This window comes from Cynara cardunculus, assembly GCF_001531365.2.
Source record: "Cynara cardunculus var. scolymus isolate 2C chromosome LG 12, CcrdV1, whole genome shotgun sequence".
In the NCBI taxonomy this organism is placed as follows: domain Eukaryota; kingdom Viridiplantae; phylum Streptophyta; class Magnoliopsida; order Asterales; family Asteraceae; genus Cynara; species Cynara cardunculus.
In genome coordinates, this window is record NC_037539.1 from 24,777,577 (window position 1) to 24,798,219 (window position 20,643).

Here is a 20,643-nt window from a genome sequence, read left to right on the forward strand (position 1 = left end):
ACAAATACGATCCATTAAGGCCCAATACGGTCCGTTGAAACAAATACGATCCATTAAGGCCCAATATGATCCATTAAGGGCCAATACGGTCCGTTAAAGCAAATACGATACATTAAGGCCCAATATGGTCCGTTAAGGCCCAATACGGTCCGTTAATACAAATACGGTCCATGAAAGCCCAATACGATCCATTAAAGCCCAATACGGTCCATTAAAGCCCAATACGATTCATTAATGAACAATACGATCCATTAATTAAGGCCCAATACGGTCCGTTAATACAAATACGATCTATTAAGGCCCAAATACAGTCCCTTAAAACAAATACGATCATTAAGACCCAATACGGTCCGTTAAAGCTCAATACGATTCAATAATGTYCAATACGATCCATTAASGCTCAATACGGTCCGTTAATACAAATACGGTCCATTAAAGCCCAATACGGTCCATTAAAGCCCAATACGATTCATTAATGAACAATACGATCCATTAAAGCCCAATACGGATCCGTTAATGAACAATACGGTCCGTTAATTTTTTTTTAAAATTTTCCGCCGGAAATCCTCCGGTAAAGATTAAAAGGGTTTTTTTAATTATTTTTCTAAAACATTTTCCGGCAGATTTCCGGCGGATTTATTTTTTAATTTTTTTTTAAAATTCTCCGCCGGAAAAGATTAAAAGGGTTTTTTTTATTTTTTAAAAAATTATTTTTCCAAAACTTTTTCCGGCAGATTTCCGGCGGATTTATTTTTTATTTTTTTTTAAATTTTCCGCCGGAAATCCGCCAGAAAATATTAAAAGGGTTTTTTTTATTTTTTAAAAATTATTTTTCTAAAAATTTTTCCGGCGGATTTTTTTTTTAATTTTTTTTTAAAAATTTTCCGCCGGAAATCCGCCGGAAAAGATTAAAAGGTTTTTTTATTTTTTAAAAATTATTTTTCTAAAATTTTTTCCGGCGAATTTCCGGCGGAAATTTTAAAAAAAAATTTAAAAAATAAATCCGCCGGAATTTTTGTTTTTTAATTTTTTTTACTTATTAATTAATTTATAAAGATTAATTAACATTTAATTAACAATTCCGCCGGAAATATAACCGGTTTAATATTTCTGGCGGATTTCCGGCGGAAGTCAATAAAAGTTGACTTTTTTGACTTCCGCTGGAAATTGTCCGCCGGAAATTCTGCCGGAAATGCCCAGTTTTCTAATAATGTTAGGTGTGCCACAACCAGTATGGCCCGAAGGCATCCTACCGTATTCAATTTCAAGAGAGGTCGTTGTTAACGATGAAGACTGTGATGAAGGTGATACTACTGTTGGTGATGAAGAACATCATGAAAGTGATGATGTTGTTAGACATCAAGAAGGGTTACAAGAAAGTCAAATGACTGTATCTCCACCAGAAATTAATGATGCAAATGAAGAATAGTTCATACAATGACCTTAACATAGATTAGGCATTACTTTGGTATATTTTAGCGCAACTTTTGGTATATTTTGGCGCAATTTTTGGTATATTTTGGCGTAACTTTTGGTATATTTGGCGCAATTGTTGGTATTTTTTTGCGCAACTTTTGGTATATTTGGTGCAATTGTTAGTATTTTCTTAGCGCAACTTTGTTACATATTTTGATTCAATTTTTGGTATATATTTTAGTTTAACTTTTGGTAAAATTATGTCCAAAATTTGTATGCAAATTATTATGCTTTGGATACAACTTTTGTATGTTTTGTGAAGAGTAATGAGAATGGTATTTTTGTTTTTTTATAAATGTAAGTATTTTTTTCGTTCAAAAAATGCTTAAGAACTTTATCGTTCAAAATATGAAAGTCCATTGGTTTTTTCGGACTTTTTTCACTAACAAAATGTATTTAACAGATTTTAGAAAGTCCAAGAACTTATTTAACAGATTTTTTAATGCCAATGACTTATTTAACAGGTTCCAGAATGTCCAAAGATTTATTTGTTCCAGAAAATTGTCCAATAACTTAATCGTTCCAAACATTAAAGTACATTGAGTTTTTTTTGGACTTTTGCCAAAAAAAAACAAAAAGAAGACGACGATGATGCATTGTCGTCCAGAGTGGAAGAGAAGAGGAGTTCCAAAACCCTAAACAAAATTCAATTTAAATTAACAGAACTTCCAAAACACCCCTTCAACTTTGAGTCTCATTCAAAAGCAAGTCTTATGCTTTTAATTGATTTGAAAACACCCTTGCTGAGTTTTATTCTTTAATCTTAATCCAACTTTGCCCCATCCTTAAATTAGTTCACCACATCAAAGATTGATCAAGTGCTCCAAAAATCTATATTCATCCATTTCACGTTTCAATGCAAAAAATCTGCCAAAAACACCCAAGTAATATCTCCAATGATGATTATAAAAAAATTAACCAAAAGTTAATTAAAAACTATATGCGAACGATTAAACACGACATATAATGCAATTGTAAACTATTATGATACACATACAAAATGCACTTAACAAGACCCATTGTCATACCCTTTCCCCGCACACAATTAATATATAAATCAAGTGATTTTAAAACATCTTGTAGTACATTAAAAAATCCTAAATCAAATGTATCTTCTATTACCAAAAACTAAGAACTCTTCAACATGTATGGGAGAACTGGACATATCAACACATCTTAAAATCAAAGTCATTTGTTCTTAATGGTCTGCATCTGGAATACAATCAAGAATAAATGAAATACTTCGTCTCTTTTTTTTATTAGATTCTTTACATCAAATGTCAATATTTTATTCAATTCATTTTGAATTTTGTGGCTAAGATAATGGTAATGAGTTTTTTTGTCTTCAATAAGCCGAAAATGTTGTTAGTGATTGCTTATAAAAATAACTTAATGACTTATTCCGGTGTGACACCGATAATAAGCACTTTTAAGTGTTTGGATAAACAACTTATACCGGTGCCAAACCGGTAATAAGGAGTTTTTGAAGAAGTTAAACCATTCTAACTTATAATAAGTTGATAAACACTTTTGTAGAAAAACATAAATTGTTTCAAATAAGCAAATTCCAAACATCCCCTAAATTAACCACTTTCGATCATCACAAACATTATCAATGTTTTCATCATCACAAACATGATCAATGTATTTCATCACATATGTTTTCATCATCACAAACATGATTATTAACCAGATTTTCAGAATCATTTGATGGTCTAATAAGAAATTTATTCTTAGATCCTTCCATAGATTGAACAATTTCTACTTGCCTTTTTTTTTTCTTTTTTTTCTTTTATGCACCGGATAGTCTAACTTTTTTTATAATCAATGGCATGCCGACTTTCTTGATCCAATTTATATTTTTCATATATGTGTGATTGAATCTACATTTCTATAATTGGAAAGATCAGTATACAAGAAATTCACACTTTCTTGTCCGATACCTTGGTTCATCGGACTCTATTACAATTATGTCGATAAAGTTCCATCTAGTGCTCTTAAAGAACCTTATACACAAAAAATAAATTGGTTTTAGCTAAAAGATGGACATTATATTATGTATTGTATAAATAGTGTTATAGTTATTTTCTTAAACCATTTTTAACGTGAATCTGTACAATCATCTTCTATAGGAGTTGGTTTGACAAGCAACACGTCTTCTAAACGCAATATAGCATGCAACACTCGATGAATATAACGAAATATTGTTTCCCCTCGACCTATAGAACCTAACTTGGATAGTTTTATTCTTCGTGTGATGTGCTAATATGTTTATAAATATAGCAACTTGTTTCTGGATTATCATATTACCACCACGAGTTTTAAGCAAATCACACAAAACTGCAAAATCATTTCTATCCATTCACAACTCATTTATACAATTTACATCAATTTCGCGTGTAATACGTTGTATTTCGGCTGATCTAATTTGACATCTAGCTAGTGAAAGTTCTTTTGTCCAAAGTTTCTCTTTCATTATTTATATTCTCCAATTCAATTAACCAAATTGCAAGGGAAAACAAATACATGAACATTTGAATGTAAATATTCCATTAATTGACGAGTACAACCAAGTGGTTCCAATCTATCACAACTAATCACTCTTTCTTCATCTAAGGTCAGGGAGGAACCTGAGGGAAAAACCGCTTTCTTGCCGGAAGAAAGAGACCTTATTGGCTTCTTTTCAGGCTTTAACAAGCAAGTACGTAAACAACCTTCAGAAACAAAACAATAGTCAAAATTCACAATAGCATGGAAAGCATTTTGTAAAGCAACCATTCACAATAAAAAAAAACATTCAAAATCAAAAACCATTCACAATTAGAAACAATAATATGCATTCAGAATCATAAACCATTCATAATCATAAAGCATTAAAATTTAGAAACCATTTGCAATCAGAAACAATAGTTAAGCATTCAAAATCAGAAACCATAGTAGAAGAGCATGCAAAATCAGAAACCATTCATAATCAAAAACAATAGTAAGCATTCATAGTCCCAAACCGTTCACAATATCCATTAAAATAGAAAACAAATGATGAAACAAACGATTTACATTAGTCAAATCATAAAAAGTAATAAGAGGAAATCCATGGTTGCTAAGAGGAAATCAATGGTTGCCTTAACTAGTTATCCATAAATCAAACCAAAAGAAGGGATCAAAACAAAGACCACATAACTCGAAGACCATGGAAGTCAACAACCATGGAAGTCAAAAATGATGGAAGTCAAGTTTGGAGTTTGGAGAAATCGTACCTGGAGTCTGGAGAAATCGAGTTCGTGCAAGATGGAGGCGATGAAGTCTGGAGAAATCTAGTTCGTGGAAGATGGAGGCGGTGAAGTATGGAGAAATCGAGTTCGTGGAAGATGGAGGCGGTGAAGTATGGAGAAATCGAGTTCGTGCAAGATGGAGTCGACCGATTATGGATTAGATTTAGTATCAGATGATGTAGAAAAGGGTAATATTGTGATCTTATGGTTTAGTCCATGTTGTTCCACCTATTTTGGTGGAACAATAAATTTTGTCCTATGAAATCAAGTTTTTGTCCTATTTGATTTTTATCTCATATGACATACCAAACATGAGACTATTTTTTTTTTGTCTCGTCCTATCTCATCTAGTCTGCATATCAAACGCACAAATATAAAATCACATAAGAACCTGAAATAATCAAAATTCCCCTTATCCTAACATTATATTTTTAACAGAGTAGGTATTCAAGGACCGGAAAAATGCAAACCACAGTTTCAAAATCCATAATTATTTTGATACAGGGACCAAATCTAACAAAAAGCGTCGACCACAAAGACAAAGCATGTTATTCACTAAAAAAAAGAGAAATGTTCGGTTTTCGTCCCAAACGTTTGTTTATTTTAACGAATCTCATCCATAGACTTCTTTCAATCGGTTTTTCGTCTCTCATATCTGTCCATTTCCAACGGATTTCTTCCCTCTGTCTAATAGACATTAACTTTCTCTTTTAAATATAATCAAATGAGGTTTACGAGTCTATTAACTCAAGTCAATAAAAACCGAACACACCTAGGGTTTGCAAAGGCTATTAACTCAAAATCATATACATATAGGAATATGAGGGTTTGTCAAGTTATTAACTTAGAGATCCCATAAAATTGTTGTACATAAATTCTCGAATTTGGAGTGTTCAAAATTGATTTTCCAATATAAAGTCACGTACCCAATTTCCTATAAAAAGGGTAAAATGTGGTCCTTGACGCTCGTCGTTATCCATCGCTCCCATCCAATCCCTAATTCACATACAGTCGTAAGTACATAGATTCAGAGGGAGAAACCTGTGATCTACGCACACGCAAATTCCCATTTTCAGAGCGAAGAACCAGCGATTTAATGCGAATGCAGGTCCGTTCATCATTTTCCTGGTTCCTTTTCAAAGAGTATGCAATTAACTGATGTTCGTCATATTTGGAGTGTTTATCTTTATAAAAGTTTGTTTTGTTTCGAGTGATTGCATCTGGCTTGATCATGTGTCATATTTGTATGATTGGATCTGGGATCAGGTTGAAGTTCTGATACGGCGTAGTAATTTTGTCGGCATATTATTACCATCTCGCTAAACCCTAACTTGGAGAAGGAAGTTGAAAGCTTTTTTACCCATGTGTAATCACACAATAAGAACAACCTGTAGTGATAATATTTTGCGGATACTCCAATTCCACGGCTTGGGTTGTGAATAAGAGCAAGTTACTTAAAATTTTGAACTACATGAGATTCATTTGAAACTATATGCCTCAAATCCCTCCCTCCCAACTACTGGCGTAAATATTTCATAATTAGCTATGGTATTTATTATGGATTTACATTGTTGGATTTTCAATTTGTGAAGTAATCCACGGTGTATTATTATTACAGTCTTTACAGACTCACATATGGGACATAATTAAAGAGAATGTAGCATAAAGCATACAGGTATGGTTTGTGCCTCTTTTTGGTTTGCGTGTGAATATTATACTCTCTGTCTTCCATAATAAGTTTCCTAATAGCCTACTTTTGACCTAAATTGAACTTGGACTTATCCTTTCACGTATTTACTTCAGTTTGTTAATATTTTAGTTTAAATTTCGGCAGCATGATAGTTAGCATGTTGGTCACCCATGTTCTAGAATAGAAAAGAACACTTTTGACTTATCAAAGAAGATAGAAACTCTCTTACACTCTGCCTTTCTTTTTACTCCCATCAAGATTGAATTTACTGCACGTGTCAGCCGTAGGAGAATGGTTGGTGACACTTTTGGACAATTTTTTGCTAAAGGAGATGTTTACCCAAGCTCTAGGATTTCTACGTATTTATTATTACTGAATCTGTGTGCGTGTGTGTGTTATGGTTGTGAGAGAGAGTGAATCTACGGGGAATTACCTACTAAGTAGAATTTCTGCTGAACATGGACGCGCAACCACAACCTGTTAATGTTATTATTATTCATGCTGTGTCTTGTTTATTTATTTGTTATTCAATACTGCATGTAAGCCAAATAAGTTCTATTAATTTAGAAGTTGGAGTCGCTTTTTTTACTCTTGGAAGTCAAATCGGGACACCTATCATGGAAGGGGAAGTTGGCACAAGACAACAAGTAGCAACGGATGAGTTCACAAAGGGGCATCCCTCAGACCCTGACGAATTGGAGAAGGGGTTTGGTTTTCTGATCTAGAAGACGTTGAAGGATCCAATGAACTGAATGATGATTGGGCTTTAGAAGTCATCATTCATTGTTCTGGTGTTTGTGATTATTTAGATGACAATCCATGTGCTTTCTCCTCCGTAATTTTCATGTTGTTTTTTAATAGGTTCCATTATCCTTTTAACCTTGGTTTCAGTTTCTTTACCATTTGGCTATACATCTAGGTAGATTTTCTCATTATTCTTATTTTTACGGTTACATACTTTTATTAGAAAGTGGATTTTCTGAAATTTCGTGTTTTTTTGGGGGTGGGGGGGGGGGGGGTTAAGTGAAGTAAACATTGATAAATACCTTAATTCAGTGGCATTTGGGCATAGAGCTTTTTATGGAAGTATAATTGATCACAGGACAATTCTCTTTGCATACATAAACTTGTGCTGTCACATGTACTTTAGCCCCAACACAGTGTCTTCTCAAGAATACTTGGAGAAGTTGATGTTCGTATAAATAAATGGCAAGTGGAATTGCTTTCAGTTTGAACTAGTTGTCAAAAATCAAGTGCCACTCTGCCTCTTCAGTCTTCAGTCATCAATTATCTTATAACGAGGAAAAAAGTAATATATAGTGATTCCGATGCTTATCGATTATGATGCTGCATAAAGATGATAGATAATTGAATGAAAATGTCTTACTTTTCTGTTGTTAGTGGAGGTCTTATGGCTTCAGGAACAGTTGACATTCTTGCCACTTGAGGGATATATAATGTTGATAGGTAATACATGTTGCAAATTATCCAGGATTTTGGCTAACCATAATTGCTCCATATAGATGCTGTAAGCTAGATGTGAGATTTATTTGTCATCAGATGGAGCCTTCATATTCTTGCGAAGCAGGCTACATGATTTTATTATCGTGGAATACATAACTTTGCCTATTTTATAGTAGATGCTGAAGATGGCATTCCGTTACTGCTTTGGTTGTCCCAACTCCTTATTTTCTTTGCATCCGAGACCATATATCTTCTAGTCATTGAATAGCTATATGAAATTTTCTTACCAAAAGCATTTGTCACTGTTCTTTGTTAAAAACCCTTTTCTTTGTGGGCAATGATCTGTCTTGAGGATTGATTGCTAAAGTTTCATAAGTCTCTTTTTTTTGCAGGTGACTTCAGCTGCTGGTTCTAATAGGAACGGTAACAGTTTGAAGGTGATGATATAGTTGTATACTTTGGGTGACAACGTATATTTTTTATATGGCAGATGGTATATCAAGCTTTTGGGGTCCGGTCACTTCCTCCCATGAGTGGTGTGAAAAGAATTATGTGTATTCTTCTTACGTTGCTGAGTTTTACAATACCATCTCAAATGTTCCGTGCATTCTTTTGGCTCTAGTTGGCCTTCTAAGTTCGTTGCTACAACGTTTTGAGAAGAGATTTAGTGTTCTTCACTTATCAAATATGGCACTTGCTATCGGAAGCATCATGTATCATGCCACATTGCAACATGTGTACGTACCATTTTTCATCATGGCATCACCTGCAATATTCATTTTTCATAACAATTTCCTGTTTTCTATATTTATTTCTTTTATATGTTCTATTTCAATCTTCTTAAATTGTCTATATTTTATTTCCTTATGTTATTTCCTTGAGTTTACCTTGAAATTTCATGTATTGGGTTCTTTCATTAACCGAGAACAAAGGTTCCTTTTTATGTGGGCACTCCTGGGAACAAATCCAGTGGAGATGGAGTGGGCCTATAGCTTAAGAATGGATAGCTTTGCCATGCTTTATAATTGGAAAAACGAGCACTCTAGAAATACATGCCGGTTAGCCAAAGGAAGATGATGGAGATATGGCCAAAATGTGCACTAATTCTTGTGGATCCATCCCCCGAAGGAGGAACCAGACATGATAAGTTCATCATCTGGCTTGAGCAAAGAATCAAAAGAACCAAATGAATCCATATAAAATCTGTTATCTAGACAGCTGACCTTCCGATTTATTCCTTTACCTTGCTCACGTTATGGCGGTAAGACAGTAACAACTGTTCTACACTTCTACTATAGGACAGCTGATGATGGTTTTGTTAGATATCTTACAGCTAGAAACCCTCTTCCTTCCTTCTTCTGATTCAGTCCCTCCACCACCTACTGTGAACCCCAGTTAGATTCAGGCATACTTTATAGTTGTTGGGCGAACCCGAATACTCTCATTGGCAAAGTTGAAGTGTGAGACTAATAAATGGTTCTCAACATTGTGGAGCAGGGATGGGTCTGACTTTTCGTCTTATTTTCAGGCCTTCAAAGGGGGTGGGGTGGGGGAATTCTATCCAGCGGTTTACGTACTAAATGTTGGCCTGAGCCTTTTAATTTAAAGTATGATGGTGGTTGATTGCAGAATGCAGATTCACAGAATGGAAAATGAAGGAAAACCACATAAACAATTGTAACTTCAGAAAGTTTATTTGGGTGCTAAAACCAAATTACATCATCAATCACCTAAGAAAGTTTATATAGGAACCCTCGTTTGAACAAAAAACTCATTTGTTCTTATATGAAACGGTAACCTTCTCCATCTCTGGTGTAAGTGACAATGTTGCTTCTACAGCCATCTTCGGGTAAAATCCTAAGTGGCATGCCAATTTAAATTTCAGAAACAGAACAAATCCTAATGCACATACATAGAAGTAGGACACTAATATGGAGTAGCAGATTTTAGTTGTTATACTTGTCGTGTACATGATTTGCAATATATCAAATATTGGATGAGACTTGAGGAGTAAAAGGAAACTGGATATGACAGAAAAGAAAAAGAAAGATTTTAAAGGAAATAATGATATTTTCTCATAGGTAGGAAAATGAAACGCCTCATTTGAGGATATGCCTAAATCATTTACATTGCCTTAAGATGAACGTTATCTGGGTTCCGCTTCTCCTCGTTACATCAGAATCAGAACTTACTGAAAAGTGGAATATTATTCTCACTTTTTTGGGTGTATACCATATGTCCTCGTGCGTGTTAAGCAATATAATTCATAGTTTGTTAAATGAATTAAATATGCATACTATAAAGAAGACCCTTTGTAATTTTAAGGCAACCATTCCCAGAGAATATAAATCACATGTCCCCAAACGGCATGTTGCCCACCCGACCGTTTAACTCTCGACACATCATTACTTTATTTAATTCATCTTTTTATTCTCTCTCTTCAATAAAGTGATGATGTGTCAGAGGTAGATTGGTGGGCAATCAAGAAGACCAAGGAGTTTTGAGAAAGGTGATTTGTATAGATTCATAGTACTTAATTTTGACAATGGGTGGCCTTTTTGCAGGCAGCAGCAAAGTGATGAAACTCCAATGGTATGGGAAATGCTCCTGTACATATATATCCTCTACTCACCAGATTGGCACTACCGAAGTACCATGCCCACATTTCTCTTCCTGTATGGTGTCTCTTTTGCTGTTCTCCATTCGGTGATTCGGTTTGATATTGGTTTCAAGGTTCATTACGTGATTCTGTGCCTCTTGTGCATTCCTCGGATGTACAAGTATTACATACAAACACAAGATATGTCTGCCAAGAGGCTTGCAAAATTGTACTTTGCAACCCTCTTCCTTGGTAGTTTGTGTTGGTTAGGTGATCGGTTTTGTTGCAGCCAGATATCTGGTTGGCCAATTAACCCACAGGGTCATGCCTTGTGGCATGTCTTCATGGGCTTCAACTCTTACTTTGCAAACACGTTCTTGATGTTTTGCCGTGCACAACAACGAGAGTGGAGCCCACAAGTGGTTTATTTTATGGGAATTCTCCCCTATGTGAGGATTGAGAAACCAAAAATACGGTAAAAGGAGCATGGAAAACAGGAAAAGAAATGATTTTTTATCAGTGATGGAGGTAGATACAAGATTTTGGGAGCCACAAAGGTAGCAGCAGGTAATTTACCGTGTTCTTTTGCCCCGTCGGATTTGAAGTATATTTTATTAAAAATTGGACTAGGCTGTCGAGAGTTTTAGCTGTGAAAGTAGAATGTAATTTTGTATGATGATATCATTTTATGATACAATTTGTTTGATTCAATGAATATTACTTTCTGAAAGGAGAATGATTCTATCACTACATAATCTTATTTAGCATGGTAATACTCCACTTTTTGGGTTGTTTTTTTTGCTCAACTTCGCCTTGACCTTGGACCAAATGTGATTTGCTTATCAGCTAACAACTAACTTATGAGCCAACAACAGCTAGCGTACTTGCTAGATTTTGTGTTTGCTAACATATGATAATGTTTTGCAGGAGGTTCCAGCACTATGGCAATGTATACCACCAGTGCTGGTTGTAAGTTGTTTCTATATCTCAAAGAATCCCCTTTTTTGTGTTTGGTTTGGGGTTATGACTATAGAGCTCAGACTAGGATTTTGAATAGGTTTGGTTTGATTTATATATAAACCTGTTATGGAAGGATTGATTGATGGAGAAAATATTGAATGATATGTTTTTGTCAACACACAGCAATCAATTTTGATACTATTTGAATGTGTATGCTATCATTTCGTAGGAAATATTCGTTCTGGTAAACTCTCCACATGAATCTTGGGTAGTTACAACATGCAATTCTTCTTCCTATTGACGTTCAGATTCCTTCTCGTCCAACTGATTCTTCCCTGTCTATCGCTTCTTCCTCCTTGTCATCTCTCTCCACTGAATTCTGTCATCTTCTTCTCCTCATGTTCATCCATGCACAAGGCCTTCCAAGACCATTTTCAGTGAGCAAAAAGTTTTATGCAATCATGATCATACATACATAGATACATACATACATGTATTGTGAGTTTTTGTTGTTTGGAATTGTTGGGCCTACTACTACCTTGTTTCTCAAAGTAGCGTGGTGTGGTGTGGTGTGGTGTGATGATGTTCGAGTTTTCCGGACCTGGTTATTGTTCGAGGGTTTTGATCTTGATGGGATAGTGCACTTTTACATCATGATGTTGCTACACATACTGAATCTATTTGGTCTTAATTCTCCTTAACTCTTTTTGTCTCTTCAATGCATCCTGGTATTTGTTCTACTATTGTTTTGATTTAGAGTCAATTTGGTTACAAAGACCTTGAGTTGAATTATATACTTTGTGGTGTTGTCTGCTTTATATGTTACATATGAGATTGGTATTTGCTTGCAAAGCAATGGCAGTTATTTTGTTTGTTTCTGTGGAGATCCTATCTATGGCTCTTATTTCTATGCATGAACCAGCTACTCTTGATGCATTCAAAGGTTAATTATTTTGCAATTAAGGTTTCTTCAAGCCCCAACTCAGTCATCGGAAGGATTGAGAAAGGTAATCGAGGATGGTGACTCTTGCCAATAACTATCTTTTTTTTGAAGTATATAATCTTTATATACGGCAAATAGAACAAATAAACTCATGCATCTTTTTCATCTTAAGTGAAGTTTGAACCCTTGACCTCCTAAGAGGCCAAGGACTTATATACCGTTAGGCCAAATGTCATTTGATTGCTAACAACTACTTACCTTGTAAGCGTTAGGTAAACGGCTCCTGAGTTTGAAATTATTAGTTGACACTGTTATTCGATCTCCTTCGTTGTGGTGTTACAATACTGGAGCAACATACATGGTTTTTAATCTAGTTTTCTATGCACATCGAGTTTGATTTTAAACAATTTAAAAAAAAAATGAGATTATGAGACATGGAAAAAGTATTAAAATCTTCTGACGGAAAATGTAGTAAAAAAGCAAGAAACAGAGAATGGTTAAAACAAGCAAAAAGAGGGGTTTTGTACCGGCTTGACACCGGTAAGAACCGGTTATAGGACCGTCGACCGGTTTCAGTTTTGGATGGATTTGAAGGACCGGCCCGACTAAGACTGGTTATGGGCATGGCCCGACTCCGCTTTTGAAAATATAGCTGTTTTTATGATTGTTTTTTCAAGTTTATGACTGTTTTTCTGTTCTTTTTTACCTTCTAAACCCTATGTACAAGTGTCATGGGGTATGGATTTACATACCAACTTACAAAACGCAAAATACGCAACAAAACGTTCACAATTCTTGGTTTCTTGCTATATTTTGTGACTTTGGCTCGTACCCGTTTCCCGCTTCCACTTCACAATTCTTATTTCTTTCTCTTTTTGTCTTTCATAATGGCCAGTGAAGAACATGATGTATTAAACAGACAAGTTGCCCAAGTTCTCGCTGAGCACGGACGAAAGTCCGAGATTTGGAATTCATACAACTTGGTGATCCTCACGAACGGGAAAAGAAAGGCACAATGTAAAATGTGCCAAGCTCTCCTTACGGCGGAAGGAAATTCTACTTTAAGGCGGCACACCGAAAAAACGTGCTCGGGGTTGAGGTTGGGGGGTGATTCAAGCCAACCATTACTTGATACTCAAGGTCAAATATGGTCGTTTGATGCCGAGTTGAACCGAAAAATGACAACACAATGTGTCATTCAAGTCGGGTTGCCTTTCGAACATTTCGACAACCCTCACATTACGAAGTTGATCCAAAAAACATTACAACCACGATACAAGCCGGTAAGTCGTCAAACCCTTAGACGTGATGCAATTAAAATGTGGAAAATGTGTCGAAGTGAAATGCAACAAATGTTTTCTTTTTTGCCTAACAACATTTCTGTAATGTGTGATGTATAGAGTGCACCACACGGATTGCCGGTTTTATGTATGCATAACGATACATTGGATTGAACCGCAATAAAGGCATTTATTGAAACGTGTAATCGCGTTTGAACATTGTGGTGCACCACATACGGGTGTACATCAATTTTTAATTTATTAAAAAATGTCTTGCATCTTATAATTTATCTGCTAAAATAATTAGCATTTCATTTGATAACACTAGTAATAACAATCTATGTTTGGAAAAATTAAAGTATCATTTGACACCTCTTTTAAACGGTAAATTATTTCATACACGTTGTTGTGCACACATAATAAATTTAGTCGATCAAGACGGTTTAAATACCTGTAAACCCGTAATAGATCAGTTTAGACTTATTTTATGGCGAATTTTCACAAAGGTTAAGAAAATGAATGCAGAATATAGAAAATATTGCGAAGACGTTGGTTTTAAAGCTTTGTGACCGATGTTCGATATGCTCGTTAGATGGAATTCGACTATTTTTATGATTGAAAATTTGATAAAACAAAAAAAAATTATATTTTCCATTTTATAAACACTATTACCAACAAAATTCTATTGGGAATCTTGATTGACCGTGGTTGAAGGATTGTACGATATTTTAGGCGATCTTAAAAATGCGAAACACTTTTATCCGGTATTTATTATCCAACAAGCCCTTTACTTATAAATCAGTTATATATTTTGGCAAGATTGTACAATACGAAGACCATCATGATTGGGGAAGGTTGACGAGTTCAATGAAAAAGAAATTGTTAAAATATTTTATAAGCATCTCATTTGTTTTCCATTGTGCTACGAAGTTAAACTTGTATTTAAATGTTACAGGTGTTGAAGTTTTAATTACACAAATATGTGTGACATTTGGTTTAGATACGACTATGGATAATTCTTTTTCAACGGAACAAAGACGTTTGTTTAATCGTAATTTTCAAGATTTATTTGATCATTATAAACATTTTAATGGGGGACGAAACTAACAACAAAGCTCTTCAAGTCGTGGATTTTTTGCAAGTTCTAGTTCTTCTAGTGGTCATCGCCAAAGTCGAAAAGAGTTGATGATTAATTTAAAAGTAGATTTGATAATGATATGGGTGAACTAAATATGTATGTGCACTAGCTTTGTAGCCTCTTGTCCCGCAAATGATGTCGAAGATTTTGAAAAATTTGATCTATTAGATTTTTGGAAACAAAAGTAACCTCAATTCTTGGTTTTGTCATGCATGACACGTGATATACCAACAATCCAAGCTAGTACCGTAGTTTTGAAGTCCGTTTTTTCTCTTAGTGGCAGGATCATTTCGATACGTCCGGACAAGACTAAGCCCGAAGTCCGTGGAGTGTTGCATCTGTTTGAAGGATTACTTGGATAGCATTGATAAAATTCAACACACGACATCGTTAGAGGTGAAGATTGAAGCGGTGGAAGAAAATGAAATCGCCATGGAACTAAGCACGCCGCGAACTACCAATACCGACGGCACTTTATTCACAATATGACAATGAGGAACTCGCTATTGATGACCAAGAGGTTATTAGAAGAATTCAAGAGACTAAAACTCTTCAAATCAATCCGACATGGTTAACCGATGATGAATAAGCGTATTTTCAAATAATTGAATATTTGAATGTAACTTTATTTTTGAGTAACCCAATTACAAATTTTATAATGTATTCAAAAATTCTATAATTTTTTTTGGGTAGGGACCGGTTACCTATAACCGGTTATGAGTAAGGTTAACCTTAACCGGGCTGAGATTTTCAACTAGGACCAGACCGGTTTTTGGCCATCACTCGGAGCTGTCTTGTGCTCTTTGCTTGTTTGTGGTTTGGTTTGGTTTGGTGGTGAGTTGGCTTATTTTGGGGCTCTCCTCATTAGGGGTTTGTCCTGTTTGATGGGCAGGGCGGAGATGAGTGTCTTTCATCATTTTAAGGTATACCTTTCTGTTTTTATTTGCCAAAAATTCTTATAAGATCTCAACAAGGTCTAAAAATCAAAATACAAGGGATAAAATTACACTCTACACCTCTCTTTCTTACACGTGTGTTTAAACTGCAAGTGTTTTTAAGACATCAACTTGTGAAACAAACAACATACAAACCTCATGATATGCTTGAATAGATTACAAGCTCTTGATTTTAACCAACGAACCCAGATCCACTTCACAACACATCTATCTTAATCCAAGTTTCGTGTTCTTCAGGATTCACCAAACTGACGGTCCTGAATGATCTGACCAAGTTTCCAGTATAGTTCTCGTTGTTCCTCATACGAGAGATTCATTACAATCTGAAAAAAGATCCACGTCATAATTAAACGGTTTCCCAAATCCAGATCTTAAACAAAAGCCGGGTGGCATACCTGGTCTAATATCATCCCAAGGGATACGCTTTGAGCCACGATAAACGACTGGTGATAGATGTATGCAAACACGGCCATCACCATCTGCATGTCAAGTTACACGACAAATCAATAATCAAATTCGACATCAAGTAAATTATTTTGAAAAGATTCAACAAGTCTGTATGCCATTTAGCATACTGCAAAAAGAGCATTCTTTAGGCCACATGGAGAGATTATCTGGCTCAGCTGGCAGGTCAATGACTGGGCGGTGCCCCAATCCTTTTTTCCTTAGGCTAAAGCTGCATGGACTATTTAAAACCTCATTAGGACAAAATCAGATTTATAGAATGTCAAATGTGTCTAAATGTCCTAATAGACTGTTTTATAAAACTTAAGTTTATATAACTAAACAATTGTGTGTCTTGTGTAAAAGCTTTACAATAAGATGTTATGACGGGTACAAGCATCCTAACAAGTTTCTTAAGACATTTAAAATAAAGTGTCTTATCAACTTTTTATAGGGCACTTTTGAGAAGTGTCCTATGAACAAACCTTTTTATAGGGCACCTGTTTTTTAGAAGACACTTATTTCAAATAATGTCATACAAAGAGGCTAATATGACGGTTTATTTCAAAAGTTTTCTAAAAAACATGGTAGGACGCCCAAAGCGTCTAATAAACTTACTGTAACACCCTTACATAGGACTCATAATTGTATGGCCCTATAAACTTAAGTCATATAAAACAATCAATAAGAACATTTATACATATTTGACGCCTAATAGAACCACTTTTGTTGCAGTAACTATGGCGTAATTTGGCAAAACCAGTTCGGGAGATTCTCGCTTGACAGGCTGACACAGTACAATTTAAACAGGTGCAGAGTCCCATATCAATCCAAATGTGTATTTAACGGAACTTCCGAAAATGAACTGAAAAGGGACCATGAGGGAGGAAGTTAAATTATCATAGAAATTGGAGCACTTTCTTTTCAAAATGTTCATGGAAAATCCACAATTTCTTCTTTCGAAACTTTCCAAGCTTAATTATCGACTTATCCATGATTACCGATTACAATCAAATTAACAATGATGATTTGGGTTGAGAAGATCTATATATTTGCCTTTTCACCCGAGGGTATCTCAAATACTGTAAAAACAGTCGAATATTTTACTCCATCAGTCACGAAAGGCACAAAGTTGTAGGACTATGTAATGAGTATACTTTTTAATGACAATAATACCCCTAATGATAAGAGAGTAAAGTCACCTGACAATCCATTCTGTCTGTCATCCCACCATGTCCAGGAATACTATCCCCAAAATCCTACACAAAAACAAAGTAAATAATTGTACATGACATTTTATGAACACTTGAACCAAAGGAAACAAGTTGCACCTTGATATTGAAGGCTCTTTTGAAACCACTAGCAAAGAAGCCACCAAAAGGGGCAATGATTGAAGCAAAAAGTCCAAGACCCAATGCATGCCATTGCACTGGCAGAATTTGGATCTCTGTCCATGGGAACTGAAAAACACATGCATCAAAATAATGTTAGAGTGAACTACCACCATTCTGAACCAAAGTTAAAAGCAGATTCAACATTATTGAAAATAACATGATGACTAAGACAAGGTTGGTTTAAAAATCATCAATATTAGGGTACAACACCTAACTAGTATAAAATTCATTGGTTGAGGCACAAAAACTACCAAGATAGGCTCAGTACTTATTCTCTCATTGGAGGAGTATTCAAGGACCAAATCCATTCTCAATCTGTTTTAGAAGTAGCTTGCAGCATACAGAGATTTAACATCATCAATTGAACTACAGATTTATACATGATTAAATTTCAAACTATTTCAATGGTGCAAAGACAAATTCTTTTCTAGGACTAAATGGAGGAAACCAAATCAGTTAGCCAATCATCAATGTCACATGACAAAAAAGTTGTAACATGTAAGATCAAGCCAAGATTGACATATTGTAAGACCTTCTCCTTCAGTTAGTGTTGTTCTCGATGCGAAAAGTTGGTGGAGATCATTGTGAATTTAATGGAATTTGTGTTGGAGTTCATTTGCTTCAGATGTTCTATTCATATGATTTAACTTTCTGTTGTGAAACTCTTTGGGTTTCTTCAACAAAGAAGAAAAAAGGAATTAAAAACTAAAAAGGAAGTGGATATTTAATTGAGTGGGACGATGAGTAGGTTTTGGTGAGGTGGAATAAGTAAAAAGAAAATGCCACATCATTTATTACGTGTGCCACATCATCAATATGTATGTCAACAGATAAAATGTGGCCTGAAACATTTACTTTTAAGTATTTGAGTATTTTGAAAGTCCATTGCTAGCCTAAAAAAGTAATTTTTTTTGAAGTATATAATTTATATACGGCAAATGCAACAAATAAACTCACACACCCTCCTCACCTTTGGTAAGGTTTGAACCCCTGACCTCTGAGGAGGCCAAGAACTACGAAACCGCTAGGCCAAAGGCCCTTTGGTCTAAAACAGTAATTTTATTAACTACAGTACATTATTTGTAATAAATCCTTGACAAAATAACCGGACTGTGAAGTTTGTGGGCTGTCTAAAGATTTAGGATTTAGCTTTTCCCTTCAACCACATAATACCAGGTGATAATATAAACATAAAGCTGGATGAAACAAAGATACTGATATTTTCAAGTTACCCATTCAGGAAGCTCTCCAGGTAAAGCATAGCTCTCCGGCTTAAATAGAGGGTCAGGCTCACATTGAAGCCAACCAGTTGATAAGTCCTGCATCAGAATCCTATTAAAACATGTCTCCGATAATAATAAATATGCTTCTTAAATAGAGATGGATCACCTTTCTAGGGCATGTCAACCACTGGAAGCGACCAAAAAAACTAGCAAGCTGCAGGCAATCAAGATCACACACATTTATGACCAAATTGCAGCAATATAACACAATTCATCAGTTGATTCACAAAAAAACGTCATGTTTGTATGGATTATACAAGTTCAGAGAAGATGGTGCCCACCACGAAGGCAGATATAATCGTTGTGACTGATGCTCCAATGAATCCTTCCCAGGTCTTTTTAGGGGATAACTGGATTAATGGAGTTTTTCCAAAGAAGAAACCAAAGATGTAGGCAGCAATATCATTGATGACAATCAGTGATGCTGGAAGAAGGAACCTGCATTACAATTCGGTTCTATTCAAACTTGTGCAAGCTGAAATATTTTCATTTGGTTGCTGAAGTTGCTTGTTGAATTCAACAGAAACAGAAGTATAGTTATCAAAGAGAGCTTTGTGAGCCAGCAACAGCTAGAATTATATCAAAATAATGAAATGTAAGGGCTACTGGTTGTAATACCAGAAAATTCCTTCGAAAATGTTGGCAACTGTGAAGGAGGACTGGGTGAAAACCACAATAAGGATCATGTGTGTCCACGCATATTGCCCAAACTGATACTTGTACATCTTCTTTTTTAGTGAAAGAATGAACCATACAAAACCTGAACCAATATAAAAGGGAGAACAAAGTTCAATCATAACTCGCCAAAAAGTAATTCATGAGTGTCTTGTTGACCATCAAGGTCTAATAAGCAACCGTGTGAAAAAAAAAAGAGTTAAAATCACAGAAATGACAGACCTACGATATACAAGAAGTAACAGGTAACCATATGATATTTGATAAGGTTGCCCACAAGTTTRTACCAAAACTTGTCTGTTGTAACCGTATTGACGAGCCGTTGACTAAGAATGCGACCATATACAAATAGCATCGCTGTGAAGAAGATGTGCCTGAAACGAACATGAAAGAACAACAATCACATCACTCTGTCCCGTGGCATGTATGATAAATATCCCAAATATAAAGCTAAACAAAGAACTAAGTCTCTTGTCTTCATCTTTCAACAGTAGATAAAACAGGATGACGTTGCCATGGTTTAACCGCCAAGTATTACACATTTTTTATGAAAACACAGAAATAGCCTACTGCCTCAGTAATGTAGGGTTGATCACACATTTCAAGCTGCTCCTCAGTTGTGCAGATAAAAGATGTAATTTTGAATGTTAAAAACTATAACAGAATACATTTCTAATGAGCTTATTAATGTATCAATCTAGGCCAAAATGAAGTGCCATGCAGCAGATATTTGTAAAAACCACAAAGCCATTGGTCAAAACCTATATTTCTAAGAACAATACCAGCATATTAACATAAACATCATTTGCTTACCAATTTAATAGCCTAAATCCTGGGAGCTGCTTATCTTCGTGTGCTTTTCTTAATAGATTGAACAACTCTTTTGCCATGAATATTTGTATTATGACAATCATGGCCCATATATAGAGATGTCCCATGTAGACAACAAATATAAAGCCACCAATCATCCAAATAGTTGAATAAGCACGGACCAACATTGACTTGTACTTATTTTGATCTTTTGCCAGTAACTTGGTTCCATTTGCTTGGTCAACATCACCTGGAACCT

The 20,643-nt window shown here is 35.2% G+C and overlaps 2 protein-coding genes across 5 annotated transcripts; one reads left to right on the forward strand and one right to left on the reverse strand.

Annotated features, from left to right (window-relative positions):
* The first annotated feature begins 5,691 nt into the window (after positions 1-5,691).
* On the forward strand, positions 5,692-11,647 carry LOC112522703 (alkaline ceramidase-like). 4 transcript variants are annotated; one of them, XR_003070218.1, is made up of 4 exons: positions 5,692-5,856; positions 8,295-8,639; positions 10,467-11,068; positions 11,429-11,647. XR_003070218.1 is itself a non-coding variant. In XM_025131997.1 (4 exons), exons 3-4 carry the CDS (start codon positions 8,386-8,388, stop codon positions 10,978-10,980), a joined length of 768 nt encoding a protein of 255 aa, XP_024987765.1. In that variant the 5' UTR covers positions 5,713-5,856; positions 6,367-6,423; positions 8,295-8,385; the 3' UTR covers positions 10,981-11,248. The 4 variants fall into 4 exon arrangements, 3 of the variants coding, with proteins under 3 accessions (XP_024987764.1, XP_024987765.1, XP_024987766.1); XM_025131997.1 differs by lacking the exon at positions 11,429-11,647 and adding an exon at positions 6,367-6,423 and having other exon boundaries at positions 5,713-5,856; positions 10,467-11,248; XM_025131996.1 differs by lacking the exon at positions 11,429-11,647 and having other exon boundaries at positions 10,467-11,248.
* A 4,109-nt stretch (positions 11,648-15,756) lies between these two features.
* LOC112522787 (phosphatidate cytidylyltransferase 1-like) lies at positions 15,757-20,637 on the reverse strand. The gene is made up of 10 exons (XM_025132093.1): positions 20,388-20,637; positions 19,797-19,948; positions 19,518-19,659; positions 19,181-19,337; positions 19,006-19,053; positions 18,849-18,935; positions 17,554-17,682; positions 17,425-17,481; positions 16,174-16,257; positions 15,757-16,101 (listed from the first exon to the last, which is right to left on the reverse strand). The coding sequence occupies exons 1-10, from the start codon at positions 20,570-20,572 to the stop codon at positions 16,012-16,014; spliced, it is 1,131 nt and encodes a 376-aa protein (XP_024987861.1). The 5' UTR covers positions 20,573-20,637; the 3' UTR covers positions 15,757-16,011.
* Between the last annotated feature and the right edge of the window lie 6 nt (positions 20,638-20,643).